We start from the raw sequence: 14,505 nt of genomic DNA, 5'->3' as shown, positions 1-14,505 counted from the left end.
TCACAGTAGGACGATACCACCGACACGCTCAGCTCACAGTAGGACGACACCACCGACACACTCAGCTCACAGTAGGACGACACCACCGACACACTCAGCTCCTGTCTAGTAGGGACCTGATTTGTCCGCATTCTGCCCTCTTTTTCTCTTTCATCTCTCTGTCGGAGCAGGGAAGGATGGGGAAGGCGAGCCTCAATGTGGAACCTGCACTTTGTACTTAATTTCATCCTGTTTGGTGGCACTTTTGATCAAAGTACTTGGATCTGATTGATGAAAGCAGTTTGGAAAAACTGGCATCTAGAATAGTAACAATGCAACAGTTTGTGTGTTTTTGCACACACCCTATGTATTTGTTACTTGCCTAACTCTATCTCCTTCCCAACCATCCTTCTTTCCCTCTTTCCTCCTTCCTTCCCTTCCTATTTCCTTCCATCATCCATTTATCTACCCATCTATCCATTCATCCATCCATCCACCCATCCAGCCAGCCAGCCAGCCAGCCATCATGTTGCAGGCTTCAGTCAGACACACATATTTATTTAGCACCTACTATCTTCCAGACATTGCTAGTATAACAGGGACCAAACTGGACAAAACCTCCTTACTTGAAAATTGCAAGGAGAAACAGAAAGAAAACAAATGATTATGTTCCTCTAAAGGCCCGTGTTAGGGAATGCTATGAAGGTAGAAACAGAGTAGGAGGGTTCGGGGGACTGTTGCTTTTAAAGGCAGGCTGGTCAGAGAAGTCCTCTTAGAGAAGACATCATGAGCTGAATCTTACCATTTAATCCTACAAGGTAGGTCTCATTATTCCATTTTATGGACAAGAAAATGAGGACATCAGAGGTTAAATATATTGCTTAGATTCACATAGGTATTGAAGGCAGGATCATCTAAGGGTGAAGCCAGGCTTCTGGGCTGTTCCCTCCTGTGCTCCAGCCTCACAGGTGCTGGACCCTGCACTGGGTCTCAGACGTAGAGAGCAGATTAAGACCTGGCCCTGCAGCCCAAGCAACAGCAGGTTCAGTGGCTGTGGGGTGTGCTGCAGCTGCTCATGGAAGGGCTAATAAAATGGGGCAGGAAATGGCTTTGTTGATTCTTTCCCTACTTCACAAGACCAGGACTTGGAAATACAAGCAGCTCTTAGTGACTGCTTAGCTCCTAGGAAATGGGTGGGTGGAGCTGACATCACTGTGCCATTGCACACAATGCTATTCTGATGACCTAGTTTCTGCTACCTTTATTATAAAGTAATTTCTTTCCTGGGAATTGTGACCACTTAAAAAATACATATACCATGGTGCAATTCAAATGTGCCAGTTGATAAATTTGTTTTCCTTATAGGGAGCTCCGAAGAGACTTTGAGCAGTTTCAGACACGTGAACTGACAAACAGCTCAATGGCAGCCTGGGAGGAGAGTTGGATGAGGTTGGACTGGGGAGTACAGAAGGATAAACAGAGAGAGAGGAAGGGGGAGAGAGAAAGGATGAGCGAGGTCAACATCAACAGGGACTGAAGACACTGCAAATGTACCGGCGAAGCAAAGGGGAAGCTTCGTACACGAATACCAGATAAAGGGCTATCGTTATGAGAGGAAGGCAAGCAAAGGCGTGGAAACAGTGTGTAATCAAGTATAAAAGCATTCTGGAAGTGAAAACACTGGATCTCTACTTGCGAATCCAAAGCCGAAACACACTGAGCCTTCTGGGTCAGAGCGTGACGTGGTTTGGATCTGTGTCCCCACCAAGTCTCATGGAGAATTATAATTCCCAGTGTTGGAGGTAAGGCCTGGTAGGAGGTGACTGGATCATGGGAGCAGTTTCTCCTGAATGGTTTAGCACCATCCCCTTGGTGCTGTTCTTGGGATAGTGAGTGAGTCATTGAGATCTGGTCGTTTAAAAGTGTGTGGCACCTCCCTCTTCCTTCTCTCTCTTGCTCTCACTCTGGCCGTGTGATGTGCCTGCTTCCCCTTCACCTTCTGCCATGATTGTAAGCTTTCTGAGGCCTCCCCAGAAGCAGAAGCCACTCTGCTTCCTATAAAGCCTGCAGAACCAAGAACCAATTAAACCTCTTTTCTTTATAAATTACGCAGTCTCAGGTATTTATTTATTTATAGCAGTGTGAGAACAGACTAATACAGGGTGTGCTTATGATTTTAATGCCCCAAATGCTGGTGGAGCAGCACAGCTCAGAAAACCAGGTGTGTGGTGTGTGTAAGATGCAATGCCTTGCTTACCAGTAACGCAGAAACATGGTACACGCCCCAGCAGAGGGCCACCTGGCATTTCAGGAGTGCCGCTATTCTCCCAAAGACAAACCCTCAGAAAGGCTTATGGCCAATTTGAATATGTGAATTTTACTAACACAGATGACACAGTCAAACATCATCTTATAATATGCTGTCAATTAACTTAATAATGAGAAACAGTTAAAGAATCACATTTTAATTTAGATTGTCTTACAAAACGCTCCCACACTGTGGAACAATTTTACTGAGATTACGTTTCCTTTGGTCTCAGTCTTTTTATTTTTATTTATTTATTTAGAGACAGAGTCTCGCTCTTGTTGCCCAGGATGGAGTGCAATGGTGCAATCTCGGCTCACTGTAACCTCTGCCTCCTGGGTTCAAGTGATTCTCCTGCCTCAGCCTCTCATTTAGCTGGAATTACAGGTGCCCACCACCATGCCCAACTAATATTTTGTATTTTTAGTAGAGATGGGGTTTCACCATGTTGGCCAGGGTGGTCTCGAACTCCTGAACTCGAGTGATCCACCTGCCTCAGCCTCCCAAAGTGCTGGGATTACAGTCGTGAGCCACCACGCCCGGCCTGATCTCAGTCTTCTTGTTTTCCATGGCACATTCCCTGCACTTCCGGCTTTCTCAGGATGCTGACATTTTTTCTTCTGTTATCACTGGAAATCTTGTTTCTAGGTTCGAGTACCCATTCTTCCAACACTGAGCACTTTCTCTGTTAGCCCAGTGGGTGTATATTCATGACCTCCACAACTAAACCACCCACTCTATTGCTTATCAAAGTGAACCCTTAAAAGCTGTCTTACCAGAATAACCAAAATGGGATGAAGTCACAGCCGAAGAATAATATTTAAGCATATGATAGATGCACCTGCCTTTTTTAAAACCTGATTTTGTCAGGCAGCCTTGATGAACCTGTGTGGATGCAGGATGATGAGTGCCAAAGCTCCTTCCCACCTGCTCTGTGATATCCAAAAGGTGTGGCTGAGAGAGTGACAGGTCAGTGGTCAGTGATTCTTTTTGCTGGGTACTTTCGGGGGAAGCCTCGTTTTATAGCTGGGCATGTATGGGATCTAAGAAAAATATAGAACACCTCTCAGTCTTCAGCCTTTTTAGAATGCCCCCTTCTGTCTGATTGATAAACTCAGTGGCCATGCTTCAGAGTTGGAAGAACAAAGGCTTGGAACTCGGGCTGATCTGGCATTCAGTGTCCAAAAGGCCTTGTTGTACAAGCTCTCGAGGCTCTGTCCTCTCATCTGTAAAATGGGGACAAGGACCCGACTCAAAGGTGCTGTGGAGCTGAGTCAGTGTGTAGAGCTCCTGGCATGTGGCAGGCCCCTAGGAAACCCAAATGATAATGAGGACCACCTTGGGCTGTGGGGAAGGCGTAGCTTCTGGACTTTAGGGCTGGGGTGTGTGTGGGGAGAAGAGAACTCCTTGTACCAGCTCCTGCTCGCATCACTTACCACACCTGTAATGATTCATGATCACGTCGGTAGGGGCTTTATATCCATCTCCCTCACACTTCATGGTCCCCAGGCCCTTGCATATTAAGGGGAACTAGTGGAGACTGTGGGCTAACCAGATGCCTCTGGAAATGAGAAGGAAAGGGAATCTCATCTGAAACCCTAATAGTTTTTGCACATCCTTTGCATATAAATCAGAACGATCATCGAGCACAAGGATTTCAACTTCTCTGCACCCATCCCTTTACTCCTTTCAATGTGTGCAGTTCCCTGCGGCCTCCAAATCCCAGCTGGTTCTGGGAACCCTCCTGGCCTGCCCTGGGCTGGGCCTCCAGACTCCTCCTGAGTCAGCACCCAGTGCCATGTTGAAAGAGGCAGCAGGCAACACTGGGCAAAAGCCTTGAGTCTGACTTCTCTTTATGCCACTCAACCCTAGGAACAAAGATCATTTTCTTGTCATTCCTCTCCTTGCACTTAACACACACACACACTTTAACTGAACGACACCTTTTAGATCATCAGTGGGCCACTTGTAATTAAAGTATGGTGCTGGATACAGCACTTCGACCCTTATAACCACCCCGTAAGGTCTACATTCTCCCCATTTCAGAGATTTTTCACTTAGCCCCAGCGTTTTAGCAAGTTGCCAAAGATCACAATGTAAATGGCAAAGTTGGGTTTGGCTCATGGGTTTAAAGTCAAAACTCATGATCCAGCCTTGATCCTGTATAGCCTTCCTCTTAGAAACCCCCTACTTGGCCACAGACTCCTGTCCCTGCCATCTTTCCTCTTCAGAACCACCAACATATTCTCCTGTAATCCACCTGCTCGTGGTGTCAGCTCCATCTTCACCAAATCTTTTTCCAAAAAGTCTCCTGATAGGTGAGGACACCAGCCACCTCATGCTCATGTCTCAGGTGCTGAACTGACCTGGGTCACAGCCTAACCCCTGCACCCGAGCATGCGCAGTGAGATTTCTCTTTAAAACTGGGACGACGGAGGCAGGCAGCAGATATTTGTATGCTTTTTGTTGCATCTATACTGATTCAGGGAAAAAAATGAAAAATTTGGAGTAGAATGACTTGGAAACCTCTGAGGAAGTAGTTCCTCAAGAAATAAATCTCAGTGAAGTTTGGCCAGTAAAGCTGACTCCACTCTGCTATTAATTCATCCAGTGGCTTGAACGATGCGAGGTTCTAAAGGTTAACTTTCTGTCTCTACCTCCAGGAAGACAATAATGGTCACCTTCTAAGAGTTTCATTCATTTCAGCTTTCACCCAAAACATGAGGGAGTGAGGGATGCCATGTCACGCTTTACCGCTGAAATATGGCCAGGGCATGATGTCCCCGGGGCACAGCAATGATAGGGCTCACTGCCACGTGGCAAACAAAACGCACATTTGCAGGAGAGGCAGGCCGTGATTTCATCAGCCATGTAAACATGAGGATAGGACAGATGCATTTCTCTATGGAATCAAAGGTCTGAATGCATACTCTAACCCCTGTCATCTACTTTGTTCATTCTCTTCTCTGGAGGAGGAAGAAAAGTGGCTATGATAACTCACAGGAAGCCCCAATAGATGTGATCTTTTGCGTCCTTTTATCAGCCCTCTGAAACTGCTGCTGCTTTAATTTGGTAGTGGTGGTGAGGGTTGCAGGAAGGTGGGAGGAAGATGGAGCAGAGCCCTGTTTACAATGCTTACTCTTACCCAGTTGGCTAGGGTGCCTTGCCCTGGAGTCTCCAGGCTGTACTGAGAAATCTCCCGTGAGGAACACGGATGTTTAAAGGCCAAGGGGTTTCAAATGAAGCAAACTTCTAAGGACACAGTGGCCAAAACTTGGTCCTGTTTGCAACACGCCCCTGCTGCCCCGAAATCCAATGTTAGGTTGTAGGATGGTACCACGGTGGGCTCTGGGCCACTTCCTGGGGCCAGGGAGCTGCCAGTTAGTGGTCGTCAGAGTGATTCAGCACAACCCCTTCCAGAACCACATACTGGCCACACCCCTCCAGGGTGGAATCCACCTGTGTGGTAAGAGGTTGTTTTGGGAGCTTGGAGCAGCAACAGCACTTTGTGAAAATGGATTGTGGGGGTAGGAGACGCAGGGTTGTTTATTTTTTTGTTGAACACCTCTCCCATATCCCTTCTTCTAGGAACAAGAACATTTTCCTTATGGGAAATCCATTTTACATGATTTACTGGAGCTAACTTTCCTATCCAGTGGCAGAGGTATGCACATAAGATTGAATCTGAGAGGCCCATCCCACAGGTTATATGATCAGGTCAATGCTGGGCACACGACCAAAACCAGAGGAGTCAGCGTCTTCCTTGGAACTTGATGCCTGAGTCAGCTGGATGAGGGTCCAGGGCTTCTGTGTCCTTCGGGGCTCTCCTCTGCCCCCGGCTTTGCCATGGAGGCTAGGATTGGCCCTCCTTTCCCTCCTCCCAAGGTTGTCCTCCTCTTGTATTTACCACCCTTGCTTTTGCCTCCTGGGAGGCCCCAGGGCTCCTGCCTGTGGGCAGGGATGGTGCCTCGGGCCAGCGCATAGCAGATGTGTTCCAAGAACGAATGAGTAAAAAGCCATTTGGGGAAAGCACATCATGTCTCCAGTGCCCTTTCCGGAGGAAGTCAACGGTGGTTCTGCAAACACAGCGGCCTGGGCAAATGAACACTGTCTGCTGGTTTATCTTTTCTATGACTCTGGATTTCCACTTATTCATTGACATCAAATGAAGTATTACTGTGGGATCTTATGTAAGGTCATAAAAAGACAGACGTTTTACTTCCTGGAAAGGTAAACTGTTATTCCTTCAAAGTTCAGGAAGAAAACATATAAGCAGGGAAACCGAAGGGGGCTGAGTGCCGACCTTGGGAGCAGATGCAGCTCCAGCACTAAAAGAAAACGTCATTAAAGGCAAGAGGCTCAAAGGCACGGAGCCCGCAGACAACTCTCTGCGCACCCTGCCTGTCCAGAACCTGCTGATCCCAGTCAGGACAGCGGAGGAGGGGCCAGCAGAGTGCTTCCCGTGGCTTCTGTGCATTAGCTGCCATCTGGCATTTATCTTAGAGACAGAATGGTCAGTAATTCAAAAAGTGCAAATGACTTCTATCCACTTGTAAGATGTTACAAAGGTACAGATTCGGTTCGAAGTTGCTGCCTTAAAAAATGTCTGTCTTCATGAAGACAAGAGATTTCACATTTCTTGAAAAGAATGACAACAGTGTTCTTATCACTACCATATTACATCAATTAGAGCCTTTGAGTCCTGAATAATGGAACACTTAGATATTTCGCCATTATCAAAAGATAAAATTTAGCCTTTCAGAGGGAACTCTGACACCATACTATATTTTATAATTATGTAGAAAGTGATGGATTTTTAATGACCAGTTTTATCCTCAGAGTGCTATAACTTATATTTGTAATTGTAGTTTGGAAGTTCCCCATATCATTATGTTTTTTTTTTTTTTTTTTGGAAAGAGAAATGATGGCATCTTGAATTAAGCCCACAATTTACTCAATCTAATCTTACTTAAAATGACTCTATTATGCAAATATACTTCTCCAGTTCAGTCAAATCAGCTCCTCCTTCCCTCTGTCACTGATTTCCCTGACCCCTGCCACTAACATCCACAGACAAAGGCATTTTTACAAACAACTGGTGACTGTAATGTTCTTCCCATCTCTCTTCTTCAGACGGACCTTTGTATTCTTCAGAAAATGAAGTCCAAATGAGCAAATTTTATCATTTCTTTCTCGCTTGAGAAAGAAGACTTTCCTGACTTCTAAACAATACGACTTCTGGCAAAAAAATCTCTTTTTTCCCCATCTGTGGCCACAGGAGTTGTAGGTGATTCATAAATGCACTGCCCCAAGTGGGTCACAATAAACCAAGCTCATGTAAACCAGCTTTGCAGATAAACACTGAGTATTCACCAGCCCATAAAAATGCTCTGGCCAGCTCACACTGCAGAAATCAAACGGCATTAGATTCTGGTGAGTGATAAAACAGAAAAAGCTAACACATTTCAGGAATTCTCTGAGGCCAATTGTTTGTGACTACAGATGTGTAGTTATCTGTAAGATTAATTGCCAAGGAATATTTTCAGTAACCATGCTAGTGGTTCTGACAAACAGCATTGGTAAAAGTAAATGTGCTACCTAAATAAAAATATCCAGCTATATTTCAGAAGGAGTAAAGGTCATATCATATTGACAGAAACTCTTTGTAGATACTAACACTAAACCGGGCAAAAAGAGCTAAACGCCAACCACACAGTTTGAACTGTGAATAACATTTGTGTGTTTGAAATCAACATAGGAAGTCTTGAGATACAAGATTTGTGCGACAAAAATCAATGAGAAAAAAATTATACTCCTAGCCAATGAGAACGTACATTATCAACAACAAAAACAATTAGAACAACAAATAAATGAACAAAAAACCCAAAAGGCATTCTCAAAGTGCATTCCTTTGCCAGTTAGAAGTTGCAGGCATGTGTTTTGAATTTTCTATTGTTTTATTTGTAGAAAGATTTGGAAGCAGGATTATTTTATTGAAGTAGAATGCCAGATTGAGAAAAGCCCATTTCAAAAGGGAATCGTTATTTGGAAGGAAGGACTTCATCCAGTTAGTGTTTGGGTCGCCAGATCTGGAGGGTGAGTAACAGACATCCTGAATATAACTGGAGAATTCTGGACAACTCAGCAACTCAGCCAGGTCCCTGGGGTACAAATGTCAAGGGCTGGTGGGGCAAGGACTCAAGGGCTCCTGGAGCTCTGAGTTCCTGCATTTCCCAGGAGGCCTACGATGACCCCAGTGCATAAGTGATCCAGATCCTGAAGCATTTGCTCCTGGGTGGGGAAATACTGCAAATGCAAACTTGACAGTAAGTTTTCCTTTCTGAATCATGAAAAGCTAATTCAAACCAACCACTATAACAAAGCATTGAAATGTTCTCAATGGTATATCTGGCTGGCCAGGGGCCTGGCTGAGGAAGTCACCTCCGCTCCCAGGACTGCGTTTGTCCGGGATCCATGCCTCCCGGGAGGATATTGTGATGGATTCACATCCGCACTCCCCTCCAGATCCAGGCAGGAGTGCGCAGGGACTGTGGGAAGTGTGTCACTCTGGCAGAGTCGGGGCTCTTGAGTCAGCATCTTACACAGAGCAAGACGTCAACAAATACTTGACAAATGAGAGAATGGTGTGGCAGATGAGGATCTCTGCTCTCCAAGTCACAGCCCAAGCTCTAACATACACAGAACTACCGGAACTTGCCCTGGTTGGCCCCACTGTCCCTGTGTGCCCTGAGCTGTGCTATTCTGTATCCTGGAAATATCCCTCTTCTTCCACCCCTGGCAAACCACGATTCCGTGGCAACCTTGTCTTCAAAGCCTCTGAGTTGGCTGCTTTCCTCCACCCCAACATATCTGGCCTATGACCCTCTTATAGCCCATTTTACAGACCCCAAGGATTTGAGTATCTTGCTCACTAGTCTAAGCTTCCTGGGAGTGCAGCTTCATCTTATTTATAGAGTTTAGATTTACTAGGAGGTCTGCATCTAGCATAGAACCACATATATTACATGGAATAGATCATAGGCTATGTTAGAGGACAACAGACCCTTGGGGTAGGTAGATCACTATCCTCATTTTACAGATGAGGCACAGCAAGGTTGAACAATTTGCAGAAGGTCCCCTGCTAGTAAGTGGTCTGTTCAATGCCTGTGGCTCCCCCAAAAGGCCCACATCCTTATCTAAAACCTATGCACATGTTATCTGACATGGCAAAAGGGACTTTGAAGATGTGATTACTTTTAGGAACTTGAGGTGGGAAGATCACCCTGGACAATCTGAGTGAGCCTGATAGAATCACAGGGGCCCTTATGAGAGGAAGGCAGGAGAGTCAGTGTCAGAGAAAGGGATGTGACTACAGAAGCAGAAGTCAGAGAGGGACAGAGATTTGCAGATGCTGTGCTGTTGGCCTTGAAGATGGAGGAAGGGGCCATGAGCCAAGAAATGCAAGTGGCCTCTAAAAGTTGGGAAAGGCAAGGAAACGGATGCTCCCCAGAGCCTCCCAAAGTAATGCTGCTTTGCCAGTTATCTTAATTTCAGGATTTCTGAGCTCCAGAACTATAAGATGAAGCATTTGTAAGCCATTAGGTTTGTGCTAATTTGTTACAGCAGCCATGGGAAACTCACACAGGGCCTGTAAACTGGAAACCAGGCGGAAACACTGACAAGTGGAGGAAGGAGCACACTGCACTCCCGAAGGAGGTGGTCAAAGGCCCATTCTGAGAGCTCCCTGGCATCAAGGGCTTTCCCTGCTCTCTGCTCTCCTAATAAGTCTGTATAATGATCTGAAGAACTGAGAAGGGGTGGGCAGGACTGACCAAAACCCAGAAAGTCACAAGCCCAAGGTGGCTCCCCAAGCCTGGTCTCTGTGTTATGGCTTCCAGGAACACTGAGGCATCTCCTCAAAGGTAAAGCCTCTTCACCAAAACACGTTTGTTACCAATAGTCCTGACGCCATGGATGTTCCATGCTGTGTGCAGTGGCCACACCCACCACCACCCCAGCAAAGGTCTCCTAGTTACCAGGGAGAGTGGATGGGAGAGAGCAGAGCTAAGCCAGGAGCTCCCAGAGAAGCCCCCTCCTTAGGAAGAGGATGTGGCTACCTGGGCACTCAGACATTCAGCATCCGCCTCCATCGTAGGCATGATGAGAGCCCATGCAGGTGACTTCCTATTGCTCTTGCTTTTGAAAAGCTCAGTCTGTGGGTCAGGTTGTCAGTCTGTCTGCCTGTCTGGTTCTCTCTCTGGTCAGGCAGCTGCAGAAGGACTAGTTTGATGAGATAATAAATACCAGCCTTGGTCACCATGAATCAGAGGCACACAGCCAGCTGAGTCACACACTGGGGGTGGCTCAGACAGCACTGTCGAGTTCCATCTGACCTCACTCTGGAAACGGGGCCAGCTGTTCAAAGATGGCAGGGCATTAAGGAACATATTTCACTCCCAAAGCTCCAAGTACTGTGTGTGCTCTGGCCACAAAATGCTTTTTGGAAAGGAACTTCATCACAGCCCTTGTAACTCAAGAAAAGGAGACTGCTGATTCTGGAGAAAGGCTGGGAAGGGGATGGCACTAGGGATGCATGAAGCCATGAAGATCTGGCCTGCAGCAGTAGCCGCAGTCCCAAAGTGACCTCACTTGGCTAAAAGGTGCCTGAATTCACTAAACCATGTCAAGCCGAAAGGCCATTCAATGTGTATAGTGAGTCCTGGCTTAGTTCTTGTCATTGCAACAGGGTGTCCCCCACTGCTCCTGCCCCTTGCTTTGCCTAGGGGGCCCCAAGGCCCAGTAGGCAACGATGCCAGGACTGAGGGCTGCTCAGGGTCCAAGGATGAAGCACTAAGGGTCCAGGAACTGCATGCCTCCCCATCCCACCTGCCCACATGCATCCTTGAGTGCTGAGGAGCATCAGAACAACTCATCAGAGGCCAAGCTAAAGAGGCCTCTGCTCATCCATCCTTGCTACCAGGGTGCCCTTTCTTCTCCCTTAGAAAGCTCCAAGTACAAAGGGCATTGCTGGTTGGCAGGGGACATGGGCCTCCCAGCAGGACCCAGCTCCAAGAGACATCCATCTTGTTTTCCATGCCTGGTCATGGCTTTCACATTCCATTGAAAACCCAAGCTTCAAGGTTTAGTTGTCATTTTCTGTTCCACTTTACTTCCCTCATCACTCCTAAAACCAAAGCCTCACAACAAAAGTCTGACAAAGGTCCTATCAGGTTTCCCTCTCCCTAGAGATCCTGCCTGATTCTGCTTGGCTTTCAGCCTGAGCCTGGCCGACCATAGCAGCCTTGCCAGAGTTGGGGTCTCTGGCCATGGCTGAGGTCATTTCTGCAGCCAGCGGGAGGAGGGAGTGACAAAGGACCCAGCCACGTCACAATAAGGGAAAGAGAACTGCAGGACAGGGTGGGGCCTGTATTTGTGGATTTCATGGTTGGACTCCTGGGAGCTGGACACAGGCATTGAATCTCAAATGGTTCTGGGGTGACAGGGCCTTGGCGTCCAGGTCTGCCCAATGAGGCCTTGGATCTGACCCCAGAAGGTGGGGCATGGAGGAGAGAGACGCAGGGGATGAATTCTTCCCCCTTTTGCATCTGAGCTTCTGCTTCATTTTGGAGCTTTGGTAGAGCTTTAGAGCAAGACCTCCCTCTTCGGGGTGACTGTGCATTGTGGGAGTATCACATGGGCATTGGGTCACAGTGACCCAGGTTCAAATCCAAGCCCGGAGACCTGGGGAAACTGACATTTGGTCTCAGAGTTTGAGCATCATCTTCTGTAAAACTTTGTAGTCCCCACCTCAGGGGCTTGTTGGAGGGTCAGAAGAGAAAAACTGTGCCAAGTGCCCAGCCTGAACTGGTGACATGGTGAACTGATGGCCTCTTGTTTGACTCAACCACCCACTTTCCCATTTGGGACCCACTCATTGCTGTTCCCAGGCCTTCCAATTACAGACACACTCATGCTTCAAGTGGAGCTCTGGGCCCCTCACTTGGTTGGGGTCCTCTTTTGAGTACAAAGGGGCATTACTAAAATCTCAGTGGTGGTGGGAAAGTTCTGTCTGTCTGTCCAACTACATGCAATGCTATCCGAGGGCAGGAGTCGTGGCGGATGCATCCCTGCCATTCCCTGGAGCACACAGTAGCTGATCCTGCATCTCCTGTCAGACTGCATTGAGCTTCTGAAGGCCAGGCTCCAGACAGCGCCCATTTCTGTGCACCCCATGCCCAGTGTGTCCCCAGCCCCTCCCTGGGAGTCAATCACTCCTGACTGAACACACTGGATGCTGTGCGGACAGCGCCCGCCAGGAGTGGAGGCTCGCCAGAACAGAGCACACGCCCCCAATCCCAGGTCTGCTAGTGCCTCTCCTGATGCCAAGCTTGTGGCGGCCACGTACCTGGTCCCCAGAGCGTGACACACTGCTGCTCATGAGTCTGGCAGATGCCATTGTAGCAGTAGCCGTCCACACCCTGACATGGGTGCCCGTCGTGCAGGTACACATTGGCTGGGCAGTGAGGGCTGGCCCCCGTGCAGAACTCCGGGAGGTCACAGGAGTTGCTGGAGTCCCTGCATGCCGTTCCTGCAGGCTTCAGCTGGAAGGAGAGGGCCATTTATGGCACATGCACCCGGGGAAGGGGAGGGGCAGCTCTCAGTAGCACTCCTGGGCTGGAGCAGACAAGGGCATCTTAAAGTCCCACATAAAGGGTGAGGATTTCAAAGGAAGTCACTTCTAATGTAGAGAGAGCTCATTCAATCATCAGATTCTCACTCTGGGGTTCACTGTTCCACTATAAAGTGGGTGGGACAACCAAGAGCAGCCTCTCTTTCATGTCATGCAACGTTAGGGCTCTCCGAGGAACACGCAAGCTGGCTGCCGGCACTTGGCACCTCAGAGGAGGAAGGAGGGGAGCGTTGACTGCTGGGCTGGTTGATTCTTAAGGAAAAGGTCTCTGGGTGTCCACATCATCACATGTTTCAAGGGAACATTTGCATTTATAGTGTTAGCATTTGTGGGCAAGTTAATAAAAATGACTTTAAGGGCAGAATCACAATAGCAATTTTACTTTGTCATCAAATCGTAGAACTGGAACTCTCTCTTTACTGCTTTATGGAAAGAACAGGAGAAGAACAAGGGAGAGGTAAAGGATGTTAGAAGCCATCCGACCACAGTGGCTCACACCTGTAACCCCAGCACTGTGGGAGGCCGAGGCGGGCGGATCATGAGGTCAGGAGATCGAGACCATCCTGGCTAACATGGTGAAACCCCATCTTTACTAAAGATACAAAAAATTAGCCGGGCGTGGTTGTGGGCACCTGTAGTCCCAGCTACACGGGAGGCTAAGGCAGGAGAATGGCGTGAACCTGGGAGGCGGAGCTTGCAGTGAGCCGAGATCACACCACTGCACTCCAGCCTGGGCAACAGAGCGAGAGTCCGTCTCAAAGAAAAAGCAAAAGAGAGAGAGAAAAAAAGAAGCCATCTGACCAATGACTCAGCTTTTTGTGGTTGAAGAAATTAAGGCTCAGAGTAGCCTGTCTGAGACTACATGGCTAGGGACCCCTGCAAGTCCTGGGCTTAGTTCCCTGCATACTCCTCAAACGCAAAGAGATAAGACCCCTGCTAACTTCTAGAAGATCTGGAAGTTGAAAGCAATTGTTAAAAAAGTCATAACCTAAAAGTGAACCACAATCAGGCATGGCCTTGTGGTCCTCCCTCCCCTAACTTGGGCATCCTCTGGGCACAGGCTCAGACTTGCTTCCCTCGTTCCCCCAACTCCCTTCCAGGCACTTTCCTCCACCAGTTACTGGGGGCCAGGGAGAGACAGCTGCTTATAACATCCCCCAGAAGTTAATCAGCATTAGGAAGAGGATGAAGGCTATTTTAACGCCGAACATTAAATGTTATAATGCACTTCTAAATCACCGCGCTCACGTGGGGCAGCTAAGAGGGAGTTTCCTGTAAGCGGAATGTCGGGATCAACTGCTTAATTAAAACGAAATAAAACTCTACCCTTGGAACTGCTGAATCAAAAGTTCAGGCTTCTACTCTGTCAGATATCAGCTTTGAATAATGAGACAATGGAACTGCCAAAAGAAATGCAGTCCTAGCTAATAGCAATGGCGAGAGCATAAAACTGCCATTCTTGGCTGGGCAGGGTCAGTGGCACCTTCTTTTGGGAGGACGTTAAGATTGAGTTGTTTATACAAAACTTCGG

General features: G+C 47.7%; 1 protein-coding gene across 5 annotated transcripts in view; it reads right to left on the bottom strand.

Annotated features, from left to right (window-relative positions):
• The window catches only part of ADAM12 (ADAM metallopeptidase domain 12), a 370,747-nt gene that overhangs the window by 39,615 nt on the left and 316,627 nt on the right, over window positions 1-14,505 (bottom strand). For all 5 annotated transcript variants that reach the window (XM_023224458.3, XM_023224459.3, XM_023224460.3 and 2 more), the window contains exon 14: window positions 12,690-12,885. In XM_023224458.3, coding sequence (XP_023080226.2) covers window positions 12,690-12,885 — 196 coding nt within the window. The remainder of the gene's footprint in view (window positions 1-12,689; window positions 12,886-14,505) is intronic.

Source organism: Piliocolobus tephrosceles, chromosome 9, assembly GCF_002776525.5.
Source record: "Piliocolobus tephrosceles isolate RC106 chromosome 9, ASM277652v3, whole genome shotgun sequence".
NCBI classification, from domain to species: domain Eukaryota; kingdom Metazoa; phylum Chordata; class Mammalia; order Primates; family Cercopithecidae; genus Piliocolobus; species Piliocolobus tephrosceles.
This window is presented reverse-complemented; position numbering and strand designations above follow the sequence as displayed.